We start from the raw sequence: 26,165 nt of genomic DNA, 5'->3' as shown, positions 1-26,165 counted from the left end.
AACTGTGCAGAGCAAAATTTTATTACGATCTAAAACTTATACTTCAAGAACTCTTTTCATCAAACTTTGCTCTAAACGCAACATTCAGTTCTCTCACATGCTGCCCAAAGAAACCTTTGCGAGTAGTGCAAAATTACGAACAATCTCAGCCTCAAAAAGCACTTTCAAAATGTTTATTTTAACCGATACCTGCGTTCAAAATTGAGTTCCCTAACTAAAAGAACTGGGTCACATTCAAGAGACCATTACAGCTTTTAAAGAATTAACATAGCACTTTCCAGCTATTCGATTCTTTTCCTATCACTTGATCATTCTTGCCGATTATTTTACCGGAATTTGAGTGGAATCCACTATGTTTGTCACATCCATTAATAATTTTTCTGAGCCTTACAAATTTACAAATGACCTACTGAACCAATGCTGGGTGATTTGGGGATCAATGGTCCTGTTTTATCAATTTTAGCTTTAAACTTCCTCCGTTGTATCGGTAATCGAAACCCTAAAAGGTTAAAACAGATTTTTAAATCCCACCAAAGGAAATAGACACTTCTCATACTTCTTACAACTTTAAAACTATTTTTACATAATACGCTTAACATCACTTAGTAAGAACCACAAAAAAGTAAATATGAAGTCATATTTCACACATATGAAAACTACTTTAATTTGTGCTTTGCATAGACTTCTGAAGCAAATGTCTGCATCAGATTTCTGATTTCAGCTATTTTTGTGGCCTTCCTTACCGCGACTGGGATTGGAAATCCCAACAGTTCAAGACAAAAACTGCTCATTGAACGTAACATTTATTTTCATGTATTATTTGATCGCTCCACTAATTAGAGTCGCCAGATCTGGCTAACCCTTGAATATAAGGTTGATCAGCAATTTTAGTCAAAAACTTGTCCAATTCTGACTTATATCTTGCTACTGCATGGATCAACATGAAATCAGCTGGACAACACGTTTTAGCGCATCCACCCCCGAAATTCCAAAAAAAACAAAAAACTGCGCCTCCAAAGCCTCAGCCATATGGAATCAATCGCTCACAGAACTGACACGAGAACAAGCGACGACATCCTTAAAAAAAGCAGTGAAAGGATTTGTAAGCACCACCCTTCTACTTTAATACTAGTAGAGAAGATGCGCTTTACCTTATTCTTAATGAACTTTCTTTGAACTTGAGACCTTAGAAAAGTGTACATTGTTCACTTACCTCGAAATACATGCATACAATAAATAAAATTTTATTTGAAAACGCTTTCTAAGACTACTCCCCACATCTATTAATTACGTTTGATAAGATATTAGCTTCTTGCAGGTTTTAAGTGGATTAATATACTAATCTGAGGTATTTTCCAAGATGAAATTTTACTAAAATTATATCAAATCAATACTAAAAATCTTAGTGTTGTGGGTACCACCGTTTATTGTAAAGAAGGCAGATCTATAGACATCATAATGTCGTCCAAAACAGCAATGAGGCTAAGGATGTGCTCCTTCTTGGCAAGTCATGAATAAAATATGCAAAACAGCCAAACGCACAAAAATCGACACAGTCGATATAGCTTATGAATCGATTCAGCATTGCTGCCATCACAAAGAGTATAACTAAACACAACGAGCAAATGAAATGGTGGCTGGGGTGCAGCCCGTCAAGGTAATGGAAGTGGTGGCCGTGAAGGTTGTGGCCGTGGAAGTGGTAGTTGTGGTGTACAGATAGAATATGGCAAATCGGGGCTCCACATCCTGCCGTCCTTCCCTCACAGAAGCCAACTAAAAAAGGAAGACAACGGATTGAAATTGACTGAAAAAATAGGCATGAATTTGATAATTCATATCAGAGAGAACAATGGACTCGGTTCGAGTTCATATGAGGCTTTTTATGGCCTTGGCTTTGAAAAAATAACAGTCATCAAATGATAAGGGTATAAAATGTAGAGTACACTGAGACAACTCTGACCATTCCATTAGAAATATGAGAACTTAATTTGAACAAGTAATTGGGAGTAAAGGAGGACCAAGGGGGATAATGTGAAGCAAAAAAACAGCAACAAAGAGCAGCCTATGGTACATGGTATATTCCTAGACATAAAAAACATTTCGCCTTTCTATTGATCAAAATGCAAAAAAAATGTCACTCAAGATTTGCAACTTTACCTTTCATGATGAGCTGTACTGACAACAAGTTGTCATTCTACGTTTGCTTTGACGACATTGCCTTAAAATTACCTGCTCGATTTTTACAACAAAATTATTTGGCACTAGACTCTTGGGAAAAAGGCAAACATTAATATAGCGTTTTTTGAAAGATTTTTAGCCATTAATACCATGCATATTAAAATTGGAACATTAATTTGATTGTCGGGGCAAATGTCATGTTTTGATTCCTCTATCCAGCCATAAAACTGCAAAAAATAAGCATTTGCTCAAAGCTTGAAGAACTTGATCTTTGCTAAAACAGGCTGACAGGAAAAAGTCGAATTTTTGGATTTTTCCAAACAGAAATTGCTTCCTTTGAGGAAATTTGGACAAAAATCGCATCCTTTGCGGACAAAAATCGTCACCTTAAAATCCACCAAAATGGCAAAGCATTTTCTCTTTTTTTTTCGTCTTCCTTATCGCTGGTGGGAATGGATTTCCCTGCAGTTCAAGATGAAAAGATTAATTCATTTTGCTTAATTTTATTTTCATTTATCATTTGTTCAACCAATGAATTCGAGTTGGCAGATCTTGTTAGACCTTGAATATAGAGTGATCTGGAATGCTATCTAAAAATTTGTCCAACTCTGATTTGAAAGATGAAACCGGATCAACAAGATCTACGTATTCCCTACGAATATTCGAAGGAAGCAAATTAAGCAATGAAGGAGCCCGAGAAAGCAGTGAAGTGGACTTCATTGTTCGAACTAGCCCGGATTCTCAAGGGCTTGAAAGTGCTCTCAAAACGCACATTCAGCCTCGACGGTCCCACTAGGATTGACCCTAAACCCTGGGTTGGGACAAAGCTCATGGATACTTTTGAAGACGTACAATATCAGATACCTTTCGTACCTTCTCTGAACACTGTAGAGTGTAGGTCATTCGCAAGGCTAGTGGAATCTTGGCCATTCCTGCCGGAAACTAGCTTTATATCGTCAGCATAAGAAGAGAGACTGGCAGTAATACTAAGCTTTTGAAGAGGGGCAATGAATGCTATAAAAAGGATAGGCCCTAGGATGGAGCCCTGGGGAACCCCCGATTTAATATCATGTATCTCACTAAGGAATCCCTTGACCTTATCAATTTACTTCTTATCCTGAATGATGCTTCTTATCCAATTGAGAACCTTGACTTGGATCCCAATGTCATGAAGTCTATATATTCAACAAAGGGCCATGATCTACTTTATCAAAGGCCTTGGCAAAATCAAGATAGACACCATCATCTGACTCGTGTCTTTCCAGTCCCTCAATGACCTGCTCCAAATTCTCAATCAGTTGGGTAACCGTGCTAAAATGTGCTCGGTACCCATGTTGGCTAGGAGGAAGGACTTCATGAATATCAAGAAATTCAACAAGTTTGAACTTCATGATCTTCTCAAACACCTTCGCAATATTCGAAGTGAGAGAAATCGGCCTGTAATTACTGGGGAGCGACTTACCTCCCCTTTTAAAAATTGGAACAACATGAGCTAACTTTAGTTAAGATGGAAACTTGCCCGGATCCAAGATGCAACGCATCAAGTACGAGAAAACAGGAGCGAGAACCAGTGAGCATCTCATCAGAAACTGAAATGTCACACCATCAGGACCAGGAGAGCTGGAAAGCCTCATGTCCCTGATGGCCTCTAAAGCATCTTGATCTGTGACTACAAGATCATCTAAACGCTCAACTTGACTAACCTTGTCAATCTCAACAGACTCATCATCAGAGCAATGGGCTGTTGCTTCTGAACTCAGTGGGGTTGAAAACTCACTGGAGAACTGATCTCCAAGCAGGTAAGCCATAGTCTCTACATTAAAAGATATTCTTTACAACAATCCCCAAATTCAAATATTCGTCAAACACAACTCTACCTCTCCTCCCTGATGTTTTGATTGCAATATTTTACTAGGCATCAACTTTTGATATGTTACTATGTAGTCGGTATAATGTTTTGGTGGTCTTTAATACCAACTCACCTCATTCAAGCTTAATGCCTTGGATTGGCGTTGGTCAGGAATCGGCGCAGACGGTGTGATAATAGGCGTGGTGTCATCCTCTGAAAAGCAATGGATTGTTCTTAACTCGATCTGACTCAATGAGTTACATGGCTCATTTTCAGTTCCACCTTTACCTGAAATGGGCTCCTCGGAGATGGCTCTCTTCTTTCGTCCGGTACATGTCGTAGTGACGGCGGCGGCAGGTGTTGTGAAGCACGTGGTGGCCAAAGATTCCGTAGTTGTGACTGTTGTAGTGGTCTGAAAGGAAACAAGTGCGCTTGATCAATTGATTGATTGGCGAGGAACGGAGAACCCAGCTCATTAATCTTATCGCTCTTTGCTATTTTCGTTTGGTACCAGTTTCATTTGCGTTAAGATTTATCTATTTTGGTTGGTTAGGTTTTTATTACATTTTGTTCTTTATATTCAACAATGCTGTATAATGCCCATACACCGGGGCATTAGTGAATCCCCAATAAATGAAGTAAATTACAGTTACAATTACTTTGGTCAAACATAGTAATTCGTTACACAACCATTACTCAGAAAAAGATTTAATGGCGTTACTCGTTGCAATTACTTTTACTAAAATTTGAGGTGACCAATATCTTATGGTTTTTGCCCCATCTCCTAGGACTATATTTCACTAAAGAAGTTGTGTATTTGGCTTCAAGCAGTCCTAATGCGGAAAGTTTGAAAACTTCGTGGCAATATTGTCAATAATGAGCATTGGCATTTAATTCTGGCCTAGTTGTTCAAAATTTACTTCATTACAATGCTTTGAGGAGTCAAGATTAGGACCCTAGATGGGGGAAATGATTGTTGAGGGTTGAAACAATGTTGCACACGTCATGATGGAAAAACAGTATTCATGAGCCATTCTCAAGTCTGTCAAGCTTCCTTTTTGTTTGATGGCTTAAGTCATGGAAATGAGGACTCTTGGGAAATTTGATGCATCAAAAGATTTTCCCTGCTGCACTGACTGAATTAGGTTGTCAGTCCAACGGAATTTGATTGAGAATATGTGAACAATAAAGTAACAAATGCAACAAGATTTAAAACCAAGAACACCCTCAGAGTAGTTAAGAGCCAGCACAATTTTCAACCCTGACTTTCATTGCTTATAATATGCTAGATGAATGGAGGCTCTGTTGAGCCTTAAGTTTCCTCAACTGTCATAAGATAAACGAAGCATTAAAGGCCACCGTGGAACTTAAGAAAAGGAACGAGTAACGAGTAATTCTTTTAGCTTTTGGGTCGTTATAATTGCACCATTTTAAAATATAATTGATTTGCAGTTCCTTTTTCGAGAAAAGGAACGAATCATTGTAATTTCGTTACTAATGCCCTGCCATACACCATATTTTAGATTGAGTTTTAAGCCATGACATAACCAAGAGTCGCAATAGGGCATGTCAAGCAAAGAAAATTCAAGGAAAAAATGTGGCCCGGCGCCCTGATTTTTGGCATTTTAGAGAAGGAGAACAAAGACAAACATCACAGTCAACTGACAACATCCACCCATTGAATTTTTAATAATCGAGGGACTTTGAGTGAGCTGTGCTACAAAACCCAACAAAATGAACATGTTTGGTGTAATTTGGTGAACACACTATCAAATTGGCTCAATACCAGAATGCTATTTGCTTAGCCAAGTAAGTAAGATGAAATAAATGTCAAAATTCAATCCATGCACCCTGCGGTTTGGCTCGGCATGTTGTCTTTGATTTTACTCCATGGAATCACGTCAGTTGTTCATGAACGCATTCACTTGACAAGCCCTATAAAGATGATGATAAAAAGAATAATAATAATTTCTAATTCAATCAGCGAATTAAGATATGGCAGAATACGTTCGACCATGGTAATAACCTTCCATGTTGGTATGCGTGACTTGAAGAAACCCTTACCTAGGCAGTCATTTTACGACGGCATTAAAAACTGTCAGACGTAAACCACGAAGCCTCAATGTCATGTATGTACACATAAGCAATACCTCACAGTCCTTTTCCGTGGTCTTGAAATAGCCTTGAGTGAGACTTAGTTCATCAAGACTCCATTTCTCTGCACTGCCCTCCCTCCAAAACTATCTATTCTCTAACATACTGCACAAGGAAGTCCTGAAATCTAAGCATCAGCCTCGTTGGTTATCACAAAGAAAATGTGATTGACTAAACTGAGAATGCATAGATCTTTGAAATTGTGATGCAATGATCTTTTTTCCATTGTTTGTCGTCTTTTACTTTTCAAAATCTATCCCTTTTACTTCAATTTTCGTCCCATTTCAATACTTTGCTGTGTTTTTATTGCCTTACAATTCTTTCGGGATACAACATCTAGAATGATTCCATTTTCCCCCCTTAGAAAGTACAGCCTGGCAGGCATTTTCTTCCCCTGGTCTTTTTGTCCCTTTCTTCTAATTTCTAAGTAACAGATCACTTCATATTAGCCTTTCTTGAGAATCCCTTCGAGTGCGAGGCGGTCTACCACAAAATTTCATTTACATTGATTCGTGAACCACTCGAATATGGAGAAAGATACTAGGGTCTAGAATTAACATTTTCACCAATGAATTGGGGTCAGTTTCATATGAAGAGAAATGCAACAGATTGACTCAATTCTGAAATCTCAATCCTCGACCCTGGCATTCACATCCATTCAAATTCCAGTGATTCATGCCTTCAGGCACACAACCATTAGAGAGGGTTACCAATCTTCTTTTATTATGAATTGATCATAAGTGGTATGGCCTGTGGTTTCTTGATAATGCCTCAAGATCCAAGTTTTGGGTTAGATATAATCAATGAAAGCTTTGAATGGGAGGATATTTATAGAAGGCATCAAGAGTGACCACTTATTTGTTACATTTATTACATAATGTGCATGAAATGTTTAGAAATATTACGTGTATTTAGTTGCATTGGTAACAAAAGGGGTTGTTTGCTTGTTAGCATCTTAGTATATCATGAGTACTTTACTCAGCAATTTTTTTATGTCTCTTTGCCATTTTCATTAGGCTGCTCTCTTATTGATTCCTTTATGCACCAGTTTTCTGACGATGTCAGCACACATTTTGGGAGGTCACTGGATAATTTTCAATACATATGAGGTACTGAAAACCAAGACACATATCGTAAAATTTCACAACAAGCTTTTCTAAGGTATCAAAAAGTCTGTCGTAAAAAGAAACAGATTCCAAAGTGGGAAGAATAAGTCCAAAAACAAAGTTTTCCGCCAAAAAAAGTATTCTTAATGCATGTTAATGAGAAGAAATGTGACAGTTTATTAAAAACAATGCTAAATGAACCATTCTTTTAATGGGTTGGAACTCTAATTTAATTCTTTACTAAAGAACAATTCAGTTTCAAAAGTTCAAGTGACCTCCCAAATTTCCATTGTGACGTCATCTTCCTTTCCTACTTCAAAGATCCAAAATGTCAATTCTGGATTCTAGCCTACCCGTCCAGTCTCCAGTAGTTCATACCTCATTCAGGCATCCCTGATGGTCATCCGAGGGTCAGGGTATTCCTCCTCCATTATCATTGCCAATATTGATTCTTATTGAAATTTCTTTTTCTACGGGTTTCTAACCGATGCTTGGGAATGATTTCTCAGCTAGTCATGTCAGATAAACAAAATTGGTCCTATAATGAGTTCTCGGATTGATCGCAGATTCGTCCATTTAATTTCCTAGAGACAACTAAGGAGTTTGAAATTGGCTAGCCCATGCTTGCCTTTCCAAGAACATAAACCATAAGATTTGATAATAAAGGGACCAGATGGTCAACAATGTCCCACGTTAACTCTCCAAAGCAAGGAACCCTACCCGTAACTTGACATTGCTCGTTTTGGAACTTGTTCCGCCGACATTGGCCATAAAATAACTCCTTCTACAGGAAATGAATTGTGCTATTATTGCAACCACCTCTAGAGTAACTCGTCTAGTTAGTTAGGGAGTCAAAAGTAAGCCAAAAATCAGCGGATCCTTCATTTGAGTGTGTAAGCATTTGTAAAGGTGCACCCTCGTGTCTTAAATGGTGGTTAAGATCTTACCCCCAAAAAGAACTTGGGTTGTCTTTGAGCGTCGGCTTCGGCGGAGGGTAGAATCGAACCTTGAACCTCGGGATCATGCCAGTTCTCCAGCTTCCTTCCACTGACCAATCCAGCCATCAGAACAGCCAACAAAACCAATTGACACGCCTTCAACATTTTCAAAATGCGGATGGACAAGAGTGAAACTCGAACAAGAGAGAGAAAGAGAGACGGAGATGTTACCTCGTCAGAGGTTGATGGACAGACTGATCAATTTGGAAACGTGTGCGTGGTTTTCGTATGAAGCAATTCGACCAAGAGAGGCCAAATTGCTCGCGCCTTGCTTTGGTTAGTTTCACTCTTGCCGTCAGATGGTTCAACGAGGATAAAGAATGATTGGCTTGGACAGACGGATCCAGTCAATGCCATCTCAACCATCACAGGATCGATGAATTGGACGAAAGCATGGATTTGAATTCTTACCTTCATTGACCAATGGTTGCAATCGATCCTGTCATGCGCAGACAATGAATTGCCGTGTGAGTGTGTGTGCGTGTTGGTTTTTTGTTTTAGCTGGGCTCAAATACACCACAAATCGTGATGGCATTTTCAGAAAAAAAATATGACCAATCACAATCATTGCGCCTCAATTATTGTTATTATCATCTTTAATTTGTAATTCCTTGCAAGTCAAATCGGCCACAATCAATTTCTCGAATCAAATTTTGGAAAGAAGGGAGGGTCAATTTGCATTGCATTTGTATCCATCTTTTTTTTCTTTCACGTTTCCTTTTAAGGACAAATTTTTACTTTACTACCAGGCAGACCACAGCTAACTTGAACAATATATTGGAAGAGAATCTGAAAAGAAAAGTAAAAATAAAATCTTGACATGATTCATGGGCGGAAAGCGTGCCTTCATAAAGGGGAATGCATAACATGATGGACTTCGTTATTGAGGTGTTTCAGCTTTCACCACATTTTTATCAAGGCAACAATCCCGTCGAGCAGAATTTGCAGAAGTTTGATGATTCGGATGTACAATAGATTTGACAAGACACCTATTTTTTTATAGCTCTAATGACGATATTACGAAACTTTTTTCATTCATTGAGATGCTGGATTATACATAGAGGTAGCCTTTAGAGGGCATAGTATTGTCCTTGGGCAAAAGTTGTTCACGATAAATTGAATCCGTGAAATATGAAGCAATATTTTCCAGTCTCTTCCAAGCATAGATAAGATGAGGTTTTGGTCAACTTGATGCAATCAATTAGGATTTGTTCGAGGTAACTCTGAACGGATGATATATATTTTATGTACAAATGCCCTGTTGAATTTCGTAAATCATCACTTTTAAAAAGGTGTTCTGGTATGGAGTATTCCCATTCCTTGGCCACTTGATATCAACGGTTTTGATGATAAATTAACTTAGAATTAACTGATTTTTCTTTAAAAAATACACTTATATATACACAATGCACCACTAACTAGCACGCCCAAGCTTATGTTTTTCAAATTGGGCGCTTTGAGCAAACCATTTCCTTGATGGACTATGCAATAAAATCAGCACAAAGGAAAGACGAAAAAATCGCCAAATTTCTTAAATCTGGATTGTTTTTACAAGCGAACTCTATTTTGCTTTCAAGGGAATTTTGATACAATAATACGGGCTGATGACTCTAATGAGTGCAATAAGCAATGTTAATCCTTAAACATACAGCGTACTTTATCATCAATCGGATAGGTTCTTCGCTGTTTGAACTGATTGGCTCTAAAAATAACTTTTTACAAGTCCATGAAACTTCTCATTTTTTGAGAGGAAAAAACAAAGATTTGCAGAGAGAAAAATCCAATACATTTTCGTTACATCTGGATTCTGCATCTTGGCTTAGGTAGTGCTTGTAAGCAAAGAAATTTATAAAGCAAAGAAACAAGATTTCAATGAAATTGGTGCTTATAGCAGGACTGTTCACATAACCGAAGCTCTTATAATTAGTTTCCACTGCATTTAGTAGGTTATCTCTGACAGGATACAGACATTAATTGATTGACTGAATAATTGCTTTTAATTTTCGTGAGCAACTTCATAGGATTTGAATTTGCCACTGAAATCATGAAATACTTTGTAGATTTACCATTCACAGTGGTAAAAATACCCTTTAAAGTTTTGATGGAAATTCCCAAGCACATCTTGGCATTTTTCTCCCTCGGAACATCATGGGGAACAATTTTTATTTTATTGCTTTATGAAATTCTAGCCCACATAAAAAACTTACATACCTAAAAACATGATTAAGACCAAAATTTTCGAAAACCTACCCAATGCAAGTGTTGGGAGCACATTTAGTTAGCTCTTGAATATAAATTATGCAATCTTCTATTTCACCACTTCTTAGTTACATGGAATTTAGTGGTCCAAATTTCATAGTTTTTAGCCCCAAAATGCCCCGGTTATATGTTAATTCAATTTCCGAAAGAATTAATATCGAGTAGGTTTTTGAAAAATATTAGTTCTTATAATGTTTTTAGGTATGTAAGTTTTTTTGTGTAGACTAGAATTCCATAAAACAATAAAGTTAAAGTTGTTCCCTATGACTTTTTGGGGTAGAAAAATGCCAATTTGTGTTTGGGAATTTCTTTGGAAACTTGATAGGGCTTTTTGAACACCGTGCATTATAGCAGCTCAAAAACTCAGTAGTATGTATGACGCTAATGTATTATACGATTTATGACACTCTCACCACCCACCCTAAAGACTCTAAAAGTAGTTTGTGATTACACAAGAGCTAATTTCTGACACCGATCAAGATTTTTCCGACGGTTCATTTCCTGCTTCGATTGCCCGATTTTCCCTTCCTAGGCTGTTTTTTGGTCACGGGCCAAATCAAGAAAATATCCTCTTACTACGTTTACTTCTGTTCCGTTGTCTTGATCTGAGGTTTCTACAACAGAACTTTGTACTGTCCTTCGAATAGGACCTTGTCGTCAAGTCACAAAGAAAGCCAAGCAAAAGATTGAACTTTGCTGTGCTTGACCTCAACAGATAAGTACTTACATGTTGGCAGAGGTGGGCATAGTCAGACATTGATTGAACTTCGCCCATCTCTCATTCCTGTGATGTTCCTAGTGAAACATCTTTGGACTTGTTCGACCTTTGGCAAACCTGCTGAACTCAATGGAGCCTAAATGGGAGAGGCATATTCAAGAAATGGCTGAAACGTGCCATGTATCCAAGCACGCATTTGAAAAGCTTTACCAACTAACTTTCAACTGGATATGCTCATCGAACTTTCCATCATTTTGGAGGACTACACCACGGACTTCTAGAGATGTGGACTTCCAACCTAAGCCAAATTGCGTTCACCTTATTTCAAATAAGCACTTCATACGACCGCAAGAAGATCTTGTTGAATAAATCAGTTTGGTCCAATTTGATGGATGTTCTAAGAGGTTCTAAAAACTAGCAAGAAAAGGTCGTAATGGAGTAGAAAAAGTTGGTAAGGAGTGGGAAAATTGGAAATATGGCACAAACTATGTAAAACAGATGTCATTAGATTTTATCTTTTGCTATCGAGGTCTAATTGCCTGATATATCATTGGAATCATTTTCCTTGTGTTGTAAGCAGCGATGGTAAAAATCGAGATTGATCAAATTTCAAAAGAAATGATCTGCAAAAGAGGGCAGAAATTGTTGTTGGAAGGTGGTCAAAAATGGCCGCCGGTGTTTAAAATGGCCGATCTTGATTTTGGATTTTGCGCCCTCTCAAAATAAACCATCATCGTCTGGATTACAAAATATGTCAAAGACAAAAAGGATCATATGGGTTGGAAAAGTTTTTTTAAGCGTTCTTTGCTACAAAGCATATTGATATAGCATTGGCTGGAATGCAAAATGTTCCTCAAATATTGATATCTATACTGTTTGATGGTTTGATTGAATTGATAACAGTATCCATAGACCCCTTGCAGTATCCAAGGCCTAGCCACGGCAAAAAACATTTTTTTTTCTTCAAAGTCATCAAAATGGTTATTGAATACGATGTAACTTTTTTTATATGCAATTGTCGTCATTTTGACTTAAAAAAGTTTAGGTCAAATGGCATCCCTGACTCCAATCGATTGCGGTGGCAAAATTCAAACTCGATCACACACCAATGACGTTTAGTGGTTGTATCTCACATTCAATGCAAAATACCCATCCCAACGTGTCCACACTACATACAGATGGGCTAAAAAAATAACGGAAGTGATGATTTAGAGTGATACAAAGATTTCTATTTTCTGCTAGGTGATGGAAAATGCCTTTTAACAACTTCTCATCCCTGGTTGTAAGTGCTATTCCAATCTGTCAATACTATTTCGTCAAAGAATCAAACTTCCCGTCAGTATGAATACACATAAAAAGAATTGAAGTTGCTTATGTTGCTACTTGGGATGGAGTGGTGCTTAAAAAGTTTTGGTCAAAAATACAACTAACAACTAACACGTTTTTATTAAGGGTTCCCACTCCTACTAAACAGTAAAGGAATTTGACTTCCCAATCATCCGATTTCTTGACCTCCTAACAAGACGGTTGAAAGCATTCGGTTGTTCACTTGGGCAAGTTAATTAGGTTTCTTTACGAAAACGACTGTCTTGGGGCGCACTTTCAAGTCTCATCAACACAAAAAAACGCCAATGTTGGAACCTTTTTTTTTCTCGGCTCTTTGTCCCGAAACATCCTCAGAAACTCAAAAGCATGAAAAGTCAGACTCGTCAAAAGGGGTCTGGCCCATATTGACTTTCTCTGCTCGCCATTTTTATCAATTTCACGCAAAAGAAAATTACGGGCACTGAAAGAAAAAAAATTAAATAAGTTATCCTGTCACGTCTTGAAGAACACCATTTTATTGTTGCCGATTGAGTCTATTTCTACATGGAACACGGGCCCCAAGGGAATTATTGCCCCTGATACTGATAATAATTACAGATTGATCGATCCTCCACCACTTTGCCTGCCCATTACGAGTCGGCAATTGATGGATGGATGGATGGATGGGTTGATAGGCTGGCTGGTCTTCTTTAAGAGGCTCGAATGCCTAAGGCCGAGTCGAGCTCGGCACGCTTCTGTTGGATCTTCTGGTAAAAGTACCGACAAACCGCCTCTTGTGCCCAAGGTTGGTAGTAGAAGTCGGTGTGACGCTCCTCCTCTGGATTGCCCACCACATCCGTCATGGTCTTCAAATCTAGGTTGCAAAAAGAAACGAATCAGGAAAAGCCAAAATTGAATGCCATCTTATGGCTAGTGAAATTTACTCCGCCGTTTTTGCCAAAACCTACGCAAATTATAAAAAGTCCATGTTTTTTTCTAGTTTAATGAAATCGCAAACTATATTTTGAAAGACTTTCGGTAAGCTATCGTCTGAACAGACAATTGCTTTATCATCTTTTGAACCAAATCAGAGTGATTCTTTTCTTCAACTTACTGCTTTCTTCATTGTGATGTAGAACAACCCAAAGACCTGAATAAACCAAAATGAAAAAAAGTACCTCTGGATTGCGACATGAGCCATTTGTTGATGAATAGTTGTGGGTCCTTGGCAAAGCTGAGGAAGAACTCGCGATTGGTCTTCATGGAGTTGATCGTGTCCACGGTCTCGTGGATCTTGGAGTCCAAGCCTTGGATCTCCTGCTGAGACGCCGTGGAGAGCAGGAAGCTGTTCATCTGGGTCTTTAGCGTGTCGTCCACTTCCACATCGATGTCGTAGCATGCCGTCTTCTTCTGATCCGGACCGCGCAAATCCTCCACCGTGATCAGATGGTTGATCACCTTTCCAAGGAGAGGAGAAAAGAGGACATTTAAGTACCAGTGCTCAATGAAATGCTTTGGTGTTGACGTCATCATTTCTGACACGAACGCCATCTGCTGAATGTAATTTGAAGCTGGGGAATTTGTTTTTGGTATAATAGCAAAAATGATGGATATTTGGTTATGGTATCTAACTCAGGTATCTAACTCGGGTTAGAAAAATTATCAAGATCTGTGTAAACGTTTTTGAAATACCACTGCTCTTTGCCACCATGAATGTAACTCATTGAAGGTATCAAAAAATACCAAGGTCATGAATCGCCCTCTTTCTGGCCAACAACTCACTATAACATTTTTGGCCAAAACCTTGTGTTTCTAAGTATTTTCAGAGCGTGTTTTCTCACACAGTGTGTGTCTGCACAGTTCTTGCCCTATTCAAGAGGCAAGTTCTTTTGCTTTGAACGTGAAAGTCATGTTAAAGAAGGAACCCAACGTAAGAAGTAATGACGCATCTTGGGCCATCTAAAGGGTAAACTTCAATCTAGACTGAAACATGTCTTGATAGATTTTGCAGTGTTTTAACACCCCAAAAAGCTAATGCGCTTGGCAGTAGATGATATCCACTTTTACCAGTATGAAGAGAGAGAAGACAGTTCAAAATAGATTGATGTTTATAGACAGGCAAGGAATTTATAGTTGTACATCCATCTTAAGTATCTCCATGGGTATTGCTTATAAAAATGCAAAAAAACATTTTGTTCTCTTTTCCATGTTTGGGTGTTGCCTTGATACTACAGCGTGAGCGAAAAACGAGTCAGCTGAAAATGCTTTAGCATCATTGTTGAACGGTGTCGTATAATTTGAGAATGAACATTTGGAAAGTCTGAACGAGTTTCAATCATGATAGTTCTTGCAGTGATTGTGGCGCAGCCTGGCTTTGCTTTGTTTTGTTTGTTTGTTTGTTACGAAGTCAGATGGCAGCTCTCTCGCTCGGCCTGCTGTCTAATGAAAATCAGAGTCTGCACGTTACACGTCCCTATCAGAGGGTTGTTTTTTTTTTAAATTAAACCTCATACAGAAAAGCACGCAGATAAATCATGGTTTGCGACGACCATAACTTCCAGCTCATAATAGATCTGATATTTAACCGATTTTAGACGAGCTCCAAAACAAGAAAGATTGTAGATAAATATTAAAGTCAAGATTTCACTCCAGGTATTCTTCAGTTGCTAGTGTAAATAGTGGGACAGGAATTCTACTTTCCCACAATAGAGCTGTAAAACCAGGTAAGCTTGTGGCAAAAGGGAGCGCAGGAATTGCGTTTAACTTGGGAAGTGAGCACTTGATGATAGGAAAAAAAAGGCTCTGGGTTTGAAAAGTGATGTACAGTACTTACAATCGGATCTGGAGGATGGAGCAACGGATTGAGTCGCTGAGGGATCTCGGCAAACTTCATCCGTTCGGTTTGAAAGATTTGTCGAAGGTACGGATCGCACTTGACAAACTCACGCTCATGCGCGTCCTAACGACAGACAGAATAACAACTCATTCACAAATCGTTACAAAATGAAACATCTATGATGCCTTATGTCTCACTTGGAGTTTGTGGGTCTTGATGTACTGCCACAGGGCGGAGATAATGACCGGTCGGGTCTGAGTGTGCACGCCCAGAAGTCGTGCCAAACGCTGGTCCAGCTTGAACTGAAGGGGTTGGTAGTCCAAAAGGAGGAGGATCGTGCAGCGCACGTTCTTGTCACCAGGCCTCTTCACCTATGAGGGTACAACGTTTTAACACTCGCGTCGGGTCATAGCATTGGCAAAAGAAAACCAGACATTGCATATTGTATTGGAGGGACAAAGCTTTGATTTCTTGAAATGCATCGATAAAAAAGCAAGAAAAGGTGTAAGAGAATGCATAACTATGTAGAACGTGGACTACGAAATAAAAGAATTACTGGTCAAAACAATTTTATAAATTTTACAATCTGACATGACCAAGGGTCGCAATAAAGGTTCTTATTCTTATTACTATTATTTTTAAAATGTTAGAATAATCATAAAATGATATCATCATTTAAACATGTCGTATTTTCACTATCTTCCCAATGATACTGAATGAGCTCATTGGTGTTATAAATGAGCATCATAAAAAAAACTTTGATTGTGAACTAGGTCAACCCTTCCCTTAACGTGCCCACAAAATGTCCGCTTACCTGAAACCCATCGGTCTCCTGAGTAGTGGGCGTTCGGTGCCATTCCACCAAATGATTGTCCGGTCCATACAAGTCCTTGTCCAGCTCGATCACCAACGACTTGAAGAACGACGAGAACTTCCGCTTGCTCTTGGTCGGATCAGCCTATATATATTTTTATCATTGAATAACAAATATTAATGTTTCAAATCGATTTTAAGCCATTCATTCCCATTGCCGCTGACGCTGCAGGGAGACATTTTCGCTCTGAAAGACACTGACTGACCTTCTTGTCCTCGTCAATGAGGCGGCCTTCGACACGCAGTTCCCATGAGGCTGTGGTGGGCTCTTCGCCGTTCTCGCCGCTTTCTTTGGCGGGAAAAGCCGTGTTGGAGATGAAGATGCGGAGTTTGCGCTTTTGCTTCATGGGCCGCTTCAAGGCCTCTTGGATGTCCAGACGTTTCCGCATGATGGTCGAGTCCAATTTGCGCTCAAATGCCAGTAGATCCATGTACGCCTACAGAACAATATCATCGTTTGATGGGTCGGTCGCTTTGAAAATGTGGAAGTGGCCATTGTTCGAGTAAACACACGGGGATCAATGAACGATTCCTGATGGACTTTGTGCAGGTCAAAAAGGGCTTTAAGCGCTTGAGTTTTATTGTGTTTTGGTTTGGTTTTCACGGGCTTTTCTAACCGCTACAAAGGAATGCAATCAATCCCCAGTACCATTAAGATTTAAAGATTATAATTTGTTTATTCAAGACGTTCATATTTTCAGGCCTCCTTGTGGCTTATGACATGCGGCCATAGCGTTGAAATAAGATTGATTGCCCATTCTTTTAGCTTTTTCATTTTAGCACCATCAAGTTTGCCAGACAATGTGGAGCTCTTCCAGCCAATTTTGAGTAATAACCCTCTAGGGGGTTCGTTCGTCCTGTTATTTTAAAACAAATATTGCTCATAACCCAAGATTAAGTGTGCTCTCTCACCTGAGATTCGGGCACGAGTTCTCGGACTTTTTGGGGCAAGATCTTGTCGGCCAGTTTCTTCTTCTTCTTGGCGCTTTTGGCGGGATTGGGCATGGGACCCCCCGGGTGCCCGCCCCCATGGGGCGGAGCTGGGCGTTTGGAACCGGGAGGAGGAGGACCCATTGGGCCTAGAACCCGAGAGGAAGAAAGCAAGACCGATTAGACACACAATGTTTGAATGAATGTACAATAGGGTTATGAACGAGTCTTGTCGCAGTCCCAAACAAGACTCGGACTCGAGTCCTACACAGAGAGTCTTTTAGAGCTAAAAATTGCCTCTACCGAGGGTTCGGGTCAAAATCTCAATTGTAACTGTTCATTTTGCACAGGTATTGGAGTAGAAATCCGTGGGCATTAACGGGTCACCTAAGAAAAAACATCTAGTTTTGAAGAGTTTGTTACCAAAACTGACGACTCACGAGCCATTCATTGGTCACACAATCGTAAGAGCCCTAATGTGAACCCTTGAATCTGATCACATTCAAACTTAGAACTTTTCGGTCGATGGCTCAAATAACAACGTGAAAAAAAAAGTGTCCAGTAAAATTTGAGTCTTTGAAAACTTGACCTAGTATTTCAGAGAAGCATCAGTACTTGCTTTTCCTTTACACAAGTGGTATCATTTTTAAAATATTACGAAGGATACGATATATGACATACATAACTCATGATCATCAATCAGGCTTTAAATGCATTTCTTCGCCAAAACCGAGCCAAAGTTCTTACATTACAAATAAAACTATAAAACTGAGTGGCAAAAGGTTTATTGTGAACAAAGTAGGGCTAAGAGAATTCGCCCGGAGTCTTGCTAATTTAGACCTGTTCAAAGGAAACCTTAAATAACAGGAGTGGACACCGACATCCTTGGCCAGATTTGCGTTTCCAGTCATTTGCACTGACATTTTAGAGTAAAAAATACCCGCCATTTTGACACCAAAATGATGCCTCAACCTTGAAACCAACACCTTTAGCCAATCTTCAGAACAAACAATCCGTAGCTCAGACTTTCATTTGATGACGAATGGCAATGGCATACTTTTTTTACGGTAGCATCCTTGGTATATTATCGGGGCTGAAATATTGTCATCACACCACCCCAACGGTTCTAATTTTGCTACTTCTCTTGTTTGTTCTCTTGTGATAGACTTTCTTGGCTAGTTTTTAGCCCTGAACTGTTGTTATTCCTCTGGGTGATTGGTTTTTTGTTATCAGAATTGTTCACCACTTAGTTATACTAGGATACTCTTGGCATCAAATTTTCTCTCTTAACATTTCATAACTAAATGGTTAAACTACACTTTAGGGGACACATGGAAGCAGCAGTGAGCTAAGTTGTGAAGAGGAGGAGGAGGAGGAGGTGTGGGCGACAAGGACTTGAAATGGATCGATAGTAAAGAGGAGGGAAAAATGAGCTCTTACCACTGTGGGACCGTGGACAACGAGCGACAACCACAGTGGTGGGCGGGCATCTGTTGGAAAACTGATTCAACAGATTAAGGAATCGGCAATTCAGCTATGGTCTAAGAATTACAACGACTTATTAATCTCAAGACTGGAGAGTGTATCTAGAATTCGGAAACCAGAAACTATGCAAACGTCGCAACTATTTCTAGTTGTGAAACTCTCTGACAAATTTAGTGGTTACAGCAAAGTGATTTTCTAACTCAAATTGATTTATAATTTGTGATCTCATTCCATAATAGGTGGCGGCACGCAACAGATAATATGCAAAACAGTGATATTGAGTTCTTCTTTCTTTTTGGAGTTTGAGCATAAACCTCACAATCTTGAGCCAGTTAACATATATTGTTCATACTTTTTGTCTTAGAAGCCATCACTTACGTTCGAAGACAAGGGGCTTCTCTGGATACTAAAATCAGTAGCCATGTCTCGTTACTATTTCTATTTCCTTGACCCATCTATGCTCAGCTCCCATCTAACCATACCACAGAGTAGGGCTTGTTCAGGCAATTGGCCACAAGTGCAAAGAAGCTACTACTGCAAACTACACCAATTAGTTGGCGGTGCTCATTTTTAAATTTGTGACAAACTCTTAGAAAAGTTTAGTTAAAGACTTTAAGGGCTATTGATATCGTGTTAGGTTAGGTTAGGTTAGGTTAGGTTTGATAAGTTTAGGTTGGGTTGGGTTGGGTTAGGTTAGGTTAAGTTAGGTTAGGTTAGGTTAGGTTTTGGATAAGTTTAGGTTGAGTTTAAAAAAGTAGCACCGCCAACTAACCGGTGGAGAATAACGTCTACCCTCCCTCCTTCCCTTTACGTCCCGAAAGTGTATCAATGCTGCAGATCAAGTGGATTTACCTCCAAGATTAATCATTAGTCAAAAAACCATTCACGTTTTCAGCCAACCAACAGTTCACAAGCTAATCATCATTACCTCCCGGCGTGCCCGGTGTGCCCGGCGTGCCCCTGTGCGGCAACGCTACCATTTGCGGGCCAGCCATGGGACCTCGTCCAGCACTGCCCGGTGGGCCACTCACCCCAGCGCCGCCGCCCGAAGGCTGACCGGCGCGCGGACTAGCGTAGCCCGGCGGCGGCGGGCCCGGTGGCGGACGAACCCGGGCGGAGCCACACCGCTCCCCACAGGGCGCGGTTGCGGCGGGCCCCCCGGCGCACCAAAGGCCAACTTGCCCGCATTCATAACGTGGATTAAAGAGGCAGAAGTGGCGAATAAGTGGATTCCTCTCACTCTCTTCACAAGTCACACAGTTCACAACAATGATCGGCAACCAACGCTTCTCTACGTTTCTGACTTTGTTATGAACAGTGTTCCAGAAAACAAGAACACAAAAGCTGACAAAAAGCGCAAGATTTGAAATTGTGGCAGTTGAATAGCGCCCTGACGCTGGAGGAAATTTGTTTTACGTTCTGCACTCTAGAGGGCGCGTTGTCATTCAGCCTGTCCAAATAAAGGCCGATTGGCCAGTTCCTTGTCATTAAATTATAATGCGTTTTGGGTTGTTTTTGACTCATTCTGTTAAAATCTGATTTTTATTTTGTGTCCGGAAAAGAAATTGCGTTCAAGGCACGACGTTGCATCTTCCCGTTTTGTTTGGGCTGTATGACGTTGCAAATAAGGGCCCTTATGAAAATTGCGCCACTTTCTGGCTCAATTTAATATGAAAGTGCGTAAGAAGGGAGTTGGTTGACGCACTTTGCTCGGGTTCATGGGTTCGATCCCAGGTATCCCCTCCCCCCCCTCTCCTATAGACCCTGAACAAAACACCAATTTGAGCTTTGTGACCTTTGAGTGACATCGTTGAAATCAAGGCAGGGCATTTTTTTTAGTGAGGTGGTTAAACCCGATAATATTTTGAGGAAAAAGTACAAAGCGCCAGGCAGAGAGTTAGTGCTAAAGCGCAAAAATCACTCGAAAGCCCCAGTTGTGAAGGCACTGATTATGCAGGCAATGACGTCTCAGGGAGGCGGAAATGCGCAATTGATTTGGGTCATATCAGAATTTTTTTGGATCTTCATGCCAAAAAATAAACTTGTCCAGACTGTGATCCAAACCCCGCCTCAAGGAATTTGGACGAGGTGGTCAAAGCTGTATTGTAATGAGTCCATAGTTTGGACCATTGTACCAAGGTTTTGACTTTTTCGGTATTTCTTTCGTTGGTAGTGAGTTTTGCTTTCTTTTCTTAGAAATCCATGTTTTTAGAAATAGTGAAAATACAACAAAAAAAGTTATGGCAATTTCAACTAGTCGGAATAGAAATACTCCACAACAAAAACCTGTGTTGGCAGAGAATGCCAGAGCTCGGTGAAGTATGATGTGTATTTGAAATTGTAACAGCTCGATTTTACGTCAATTACATTTTACCCAATGCAGTCGAAAGTTCAAATTTGCAAATTAATTCTTCTAACCGTGGAAAGAAACTTGTATAATCTAGTGAGTAGATCTAAACTTGGGTGTTGGATGAAGGATCAGAATTATTTAGAGTTAACCTTGTGAATTTGTCGTCATATTGGTGTGTCAAAGCGGTGAGAGTTGTTCAATCATTTTTGCCACTACAAAGAAATTACCTGATCTTCAGCAGTAATATCTCAGTTTGAATGATTATAGTCTTCACAGCGTGTATGATTGTGTACGTATTCCGATCTAGACTGAATACATAATATATTCAGCTGAATATGCTTGCAGTTTAATATATGATCGAAATCATCATGCAAAGAGTCATCTTTATTGCAAAAGCAGGGGTTGAGATTGAATTTTATTAATTCGAATGAAATTCATTGTGATACTTCTCTTCTTTCTCGGGCTCGTTCATTGTTTAATTTGCTTCCCTCTAATATTTCGTAGGGAATACACGTAGGCCTTGTTGATGATTCCGGTAGCGTCTTTCAAGTCAGACTTGGACAAATTTTTAGACAGCACTCCAGATCAAGCCTACATTCAAGGACTAGTTTGTTCTTGGTCTGCACTCCAATTCGTTGGTAGACCAAAATATCATACAAAGATTGAAAGGTAATAAATAGACGAAATATAACCTTTCATTTCAATAGTACTGGGGACTACATTCCCTGTAGCGGTTAGAAAAGCCCGTGAAAAACCAAACCCCCCAAAAAGATACATCAGGCCTCTTATAATGGCCCAAGCCATGTATACTTGGCGTCACTGTCTTGGCTTGAGTTTCACCGGGCGGGGGCATGGCTCGTACATTCTCTGAAGTACTGGCAGAAAAGGCAGCATTTACCCAAAATCACGCAACCTTTCAATAAATGATCCTGGGATTTTAATTTTACGAGGACTATTTTTACGAGGACGAGTCACTAATGCTTGAAGCCTCGAAGCTTATGGCGCTCAGTTCATTTGTACTCTGCCACCACGGAGAGTCTTTTGCACCTCCTCATCGCTAGCAGTGGAATTTTAATGAGTAACTTAACACGTGATTTCGTGAGGAGCACATTGAAAACGGCGCCGAACTAAAAATGGTAGTTTGAAAATCTAAATCCCTTCGTTGTGCACATATTTGCAATATATATCATACGACCATTTCAATCCCATGCAGATCTGTTTTGAATTTTCTTTGGTGTTTTATGCTTCTCAATCTTCTTTTATCATGCATCCGTGCTTGCTCTGGGCTAACTGAGGCCAATTTTAAATGGGATTTACGTTTCAATTTTTATTCAAACCAATGTAGTTGAGTGGCTCCCAACAATGAACAACAATTTGATTTTATTCAATATAAAGGGCCAATACTGGGAGAATAATATGAGAAGTCATTCATGTTCACTCTCGCAAACACAGGCCCTAAAAAGAACATTTTGGATGGAGAAGACGCTTTGCGTTTTCCTCAGTTGTGATGAAGTCCAGGTCGCTGTGCAATTCTGTATTTTCAATTTTTAAAGTCACTCAAACTACTGAGTCAAAAGTAACAGAACGCAGTATTGCCTTTTGTATGAAATGAAAAACAGATTTTCAAATCGTTCGTTTTCGTCACAAAAAGGGTTCTTCAGAAACTATTGACTAAATGATTCGTAGTTTCACTGACAATGATCGGTGATTCCACAATTAAAAACGTAATCGAAGGCAAATGAACCAAAAATCACCAATAAATAGCGTTCCAAAGTCATCTCCATTAGGAGAAAACAATCAATTTATTGAAGCTACTTTGGCCAAAAAAAAAATTACTTCTACCGGCCGGTATATGTATTAACTACAGCGGCTAAATAATAATAAAAGATAATAATTTACCGCAGCTACTTAGAATAACACTCACCCTAACTGAAATTATTAAGTACTATAAGCATTCAAGAAAATATGCAGGGCCTATTGGGGCCGTTTCTGCTTTGAAGCAATTCCTGGGCGAACAAGAATGGGAATTATTTATTGTTGGTTATTGAGAGCCACTCACAGACACAATGTCTTTTTATTTTGCTTTCTTTATTCCGTAATCTGACTGACATTGCGATCTGTTGTAAAGACGCTCCGGTGAATGTTGTGTTTAAGTGGCATGCTACAATATGACATACGAGTTTTAACCATCTTCTGGGCAATGAGTGCGAGGGCGTCCTACACTTAGGAACCCTTTCTATCCCTCTGGGATATAGACTTCCATGAAAACAAGCCTTATGGCTTATGGAAGTCTTGGGGAGCTGCTGCTTTTGAACATCGTGAACAATTAGCATTTAAACCCCATGAAATACAATACAATACAATACAATGTGTATAAAAGAGTAATGGCACAATTGGGAAAAATACTAAAACCATTTATAGCCATCGTTTCTTTTTTTTCCAATGTCAGTCACGCTATTGACTACTTGCCTAAGTTTTCTCTCCACAAAATGCCCCAAATCAGGGTCCCGCGCTATATTTTTGTCTTGAATTTCGTTGACCTCACAAGGCTAATCAGCATAACCCGGACTCGCGAAAAAAACTTTTTGAGGGCCAAAGGATCACTAAAATATTTTTTCTTGAAGCACGAAATAAGCTTTTTTTTCTCAACAAACAAATTTCTCTAACGCAAAAATATGAGCTTGTTTAAATGCATAAAAGACACCTTAAACAGGTAACCAATTTTGCAAAAAAAAGATTTGAATTAATGCACAAGGGTTTCAAGATATTCCATTCTTCCAAAAATCTTAAAATCAAAAGCCCTCAAAATTGGCGGCTAACTGGGACTACCAAATCAATACCCTAAACCACGAGGGATTCTGGATGAAATTTGACTACTTTGTGGATTTTATCTCAGCTATTTCTCAGGGTGAAGAGACGTGGGCTAAAAAAGCAAACATTGCAATATTTTTCTGTGCGTAAAGTATTGGTATTCCAGTTGCGCTTTCAGTAAGAGCTTGAGCTTTTGCCAAATAAGGCAATGAGGAACAATGTGGGAATGAAAGATCTCCTGTATAGCCCCCTTACGCTGCGCGAAATATGCTTTTCGTTCTGTACTCCAGAGGGCGCTTTGTCATTCAGTCTCTACCAAATAAAGGGTCGATTGGGCCAATTCCTTTTTTATTGAGTTATAATGCGTTTGTGTTGTTTTTGACTAATTCTATCAAAATCTTAATTTTTATTTTGTGCCACGGGTCACATAATGTCCGGAAAAGAAATTGCGTTCAAGGTAAGGCAAGATCAGTTTATGTAGCAATCTACCGTGCCTCTTCCCCTTTACTTTGGGCCGTGTGACGTCGCAAATAAGGGCCCGTATTAACACAAACCAAGTAGATTGGAACTATGTGGTATTTACAGAAGGTACAAAAGATATATTTTACTATACAGCCTCAAAAGTATCCATGAGCTTTGTCCTTAACCATATTATGGGGTCAATTACGAGAATTGTAAAGGTTTCTCGTTTCGTTGTGGTATACTTCAAATCATTCTTGACCAAAACAAAAATGGCCTTTTTGGATATATAACTATCTCAATGCCCATGTTGTAGGAGGGAACGTGAAAGCCTTCCTGTAAGCCGGTTTGGTTTCTCATTTCTGCTGGTGGTCTGCTCAAGAATTGTTCCATTCTAAGCGTAAAATTAGATTGGGCAGCATACTTCCTTCCATTTCGTCGAAATGTTGTGTAGCTCCCCTCTTGTCCCTTTTTAAGTCCGTTGATGGCTCATTGGATAAGGTTAAGTAGGTTTGCAATATCCCCTTTCCTTTTAATAATACTCAGCCCACGCCACCTGACGAGCCGAAGCCACAGCCCATTCCTAACCTAATTAGGTTAATATTTCGCTGACAAGTACCTTCAGCAACTTCTCAGGTCAAATGAATTTCGTTGTAAGCATCAAATACCCTCCAACAGCCAGGAACTAGGGGTGCTAAGTTAAACCGAAGTGAACGGAAGTTCGGAACAATATTTGTGCATGAACCTACCAAGACTCTAATTGATACGATACCAAAAGTCAAACTGTACATCGTGAATAATTATAACAGAAGTTCCCACCGCGAAAAGAGGAACGATTTTAGCTTAATTTTTGGCTCGTTTCGAATAGTTTCTTTCTGCTACTCTGAAATCTCTTTTCCAACTTGCTGGACCGCTCAATTTTGTGGACGAGGAACTTTACCCTCAGTGTGCTGACCATGAAAGGGATGAACATTTGGCGAAGGGGGAACAAGCCGTTAATTAGGTGTGAACATATTCGCGATGTAATTGTAATTACTTGTTCATGTAATTGCAATGAATTACATGAGAATATGGAGTATTGGCAATGTTTTTCGTTATCCAATTATTTTTAGTTTTGTCCCACAAACTTTGGAGCCAAGTTTGATCTTTCAAGGCAATAATGTTTGTTTTTCATTATTTTTACTACTTTTCTTTGTGAAATGCTTTGAACTACATAACAGAAATGCCATGCCGAGATTTTGTTGGTTCCTGTGAAGCTGCATTGTGTGTTGGAAGGAACATCAAACATTGTGATTCTCAAATTAAGGTTCCAAATTCAGGGAGCCAGTGGGTTGATGACTTGTTTGATAGATTTAATTGAAGCCAAGTAATGTGAGGGAAAGAGAATGGCTCCACACCCTGCTGCTGAACTACCAAAATGTGCTCACATCAATGCCTCAAGTGGCTTGGTTGGAGTAAAATTTCTCTTCAAAGAGCGCTAATTGGAACCAATCTACCTGCTTGAATTCTTTGAATGAGTTTGTCTCCTGCATGTTTGGTGAGCAACTAATGCAAAGCTCAGTTTGAATCAAAATCATTGAAAGGCAAAACAAAAAGCAACCTTTTGACATCAATTAGTTAAGAAAAAATGTTCTATATATTTAAACTCATTAACTGCTGGTAGAAAGGTAAACAGTGTCAAGCCCAGTGTCAGATTGGGTCCTACTATTGGCACCTGGTGTGGGTCTAGTGTCTAAAAGTTTCCCACAGAGCGTGTCAGGGGTCAAATTGACCCAGGGGCCCTTCTCGCATTAGAAAATTGTACTATGGTATGCTATGCTTTGTCCTGTGGTTTGCGAATGATGCTTGAAATGT

General features: G+C 39.5%; 2 protein-coding genes across 2 annotated transcripts; both read right to left on the bottom strand.

Moving 5' to 3' along the window:
* Nucleotides 1-1,223: 1,223 nt before the first annotated feature.
* Nucleotides 1,224-8,482, bottom strand: LOC131891787 (uncharacterized). The gene is made up of 4 exons (XM_059241449.1): nt 8,235-8,482; nt 4,316-4,439; nt 4,161-4,240; nt 1,224-1,773 (listed from the first exon to the last, which is right to left on the bottom strand). The coding sequence occupies exons 1-4, from the start codon at nt 8,388-8,390 to the stop codon at nt 1,609-1,611; spliced, it is 525 nt and encodes a 174-aa protein (XP_059097432.1). The 5' UTR covers nt 8,391-8,482; the 3' UTR covers nt 1,224-1,608.
* A 4,603-nt stretch (nt 8,483-13,085) lies between these two features.
* LOC131892164 (brahma-associated protein of 60 kDa-like) lies at nt 13,086-20,136 on the bottom strand. The gene is made up of 9 exons (XM_059241939.1): nt 20,108-20,136; nt 19,620-20,035; nt 17,189-17,355; nt 16,483-16,713; nt 16,218-16,361; nt 15,601-15,774; nt 15,401-15,526; nt 13,746-14,025; nt 13,086-13,441 (listed from the first exon to the last, which is right to left on the bottom strand). The coding sequence occupies exons 1-9, from the start codon at nt 20,134-20,136 to the stop codon at nt 13,278-13,280; spliced, it is 1,731 nt and encodes a 576-aa protein (XP_059097922.1). The 3' UTR covers nt 13,086-13,277.
* Nucleotides 20,137-26,165: the final 6,029 nt, after the last annotated feature.

The sequence above is a fragment of the Tigriopus californicus genome, chromosome 12 (assembly GCF_007210705.1).
Source record: "Tigriopus californicus strain San Diego chromosome 12, Tcal_SD_v2.1, whole genome shotgun sequence".
In the NCBI taxonomy this organism is placed as follows: Eukaryota; Metazoa; Arthropoda; class Copepoda; order Harpacticoida; family Harpacticidae; genus Tigriopus; species Tigriopus californicus.
Note: the sequence above shows the minus strand (reverse complement) of the source record. Positions and strands in the feature narration are given on the sequence as shown.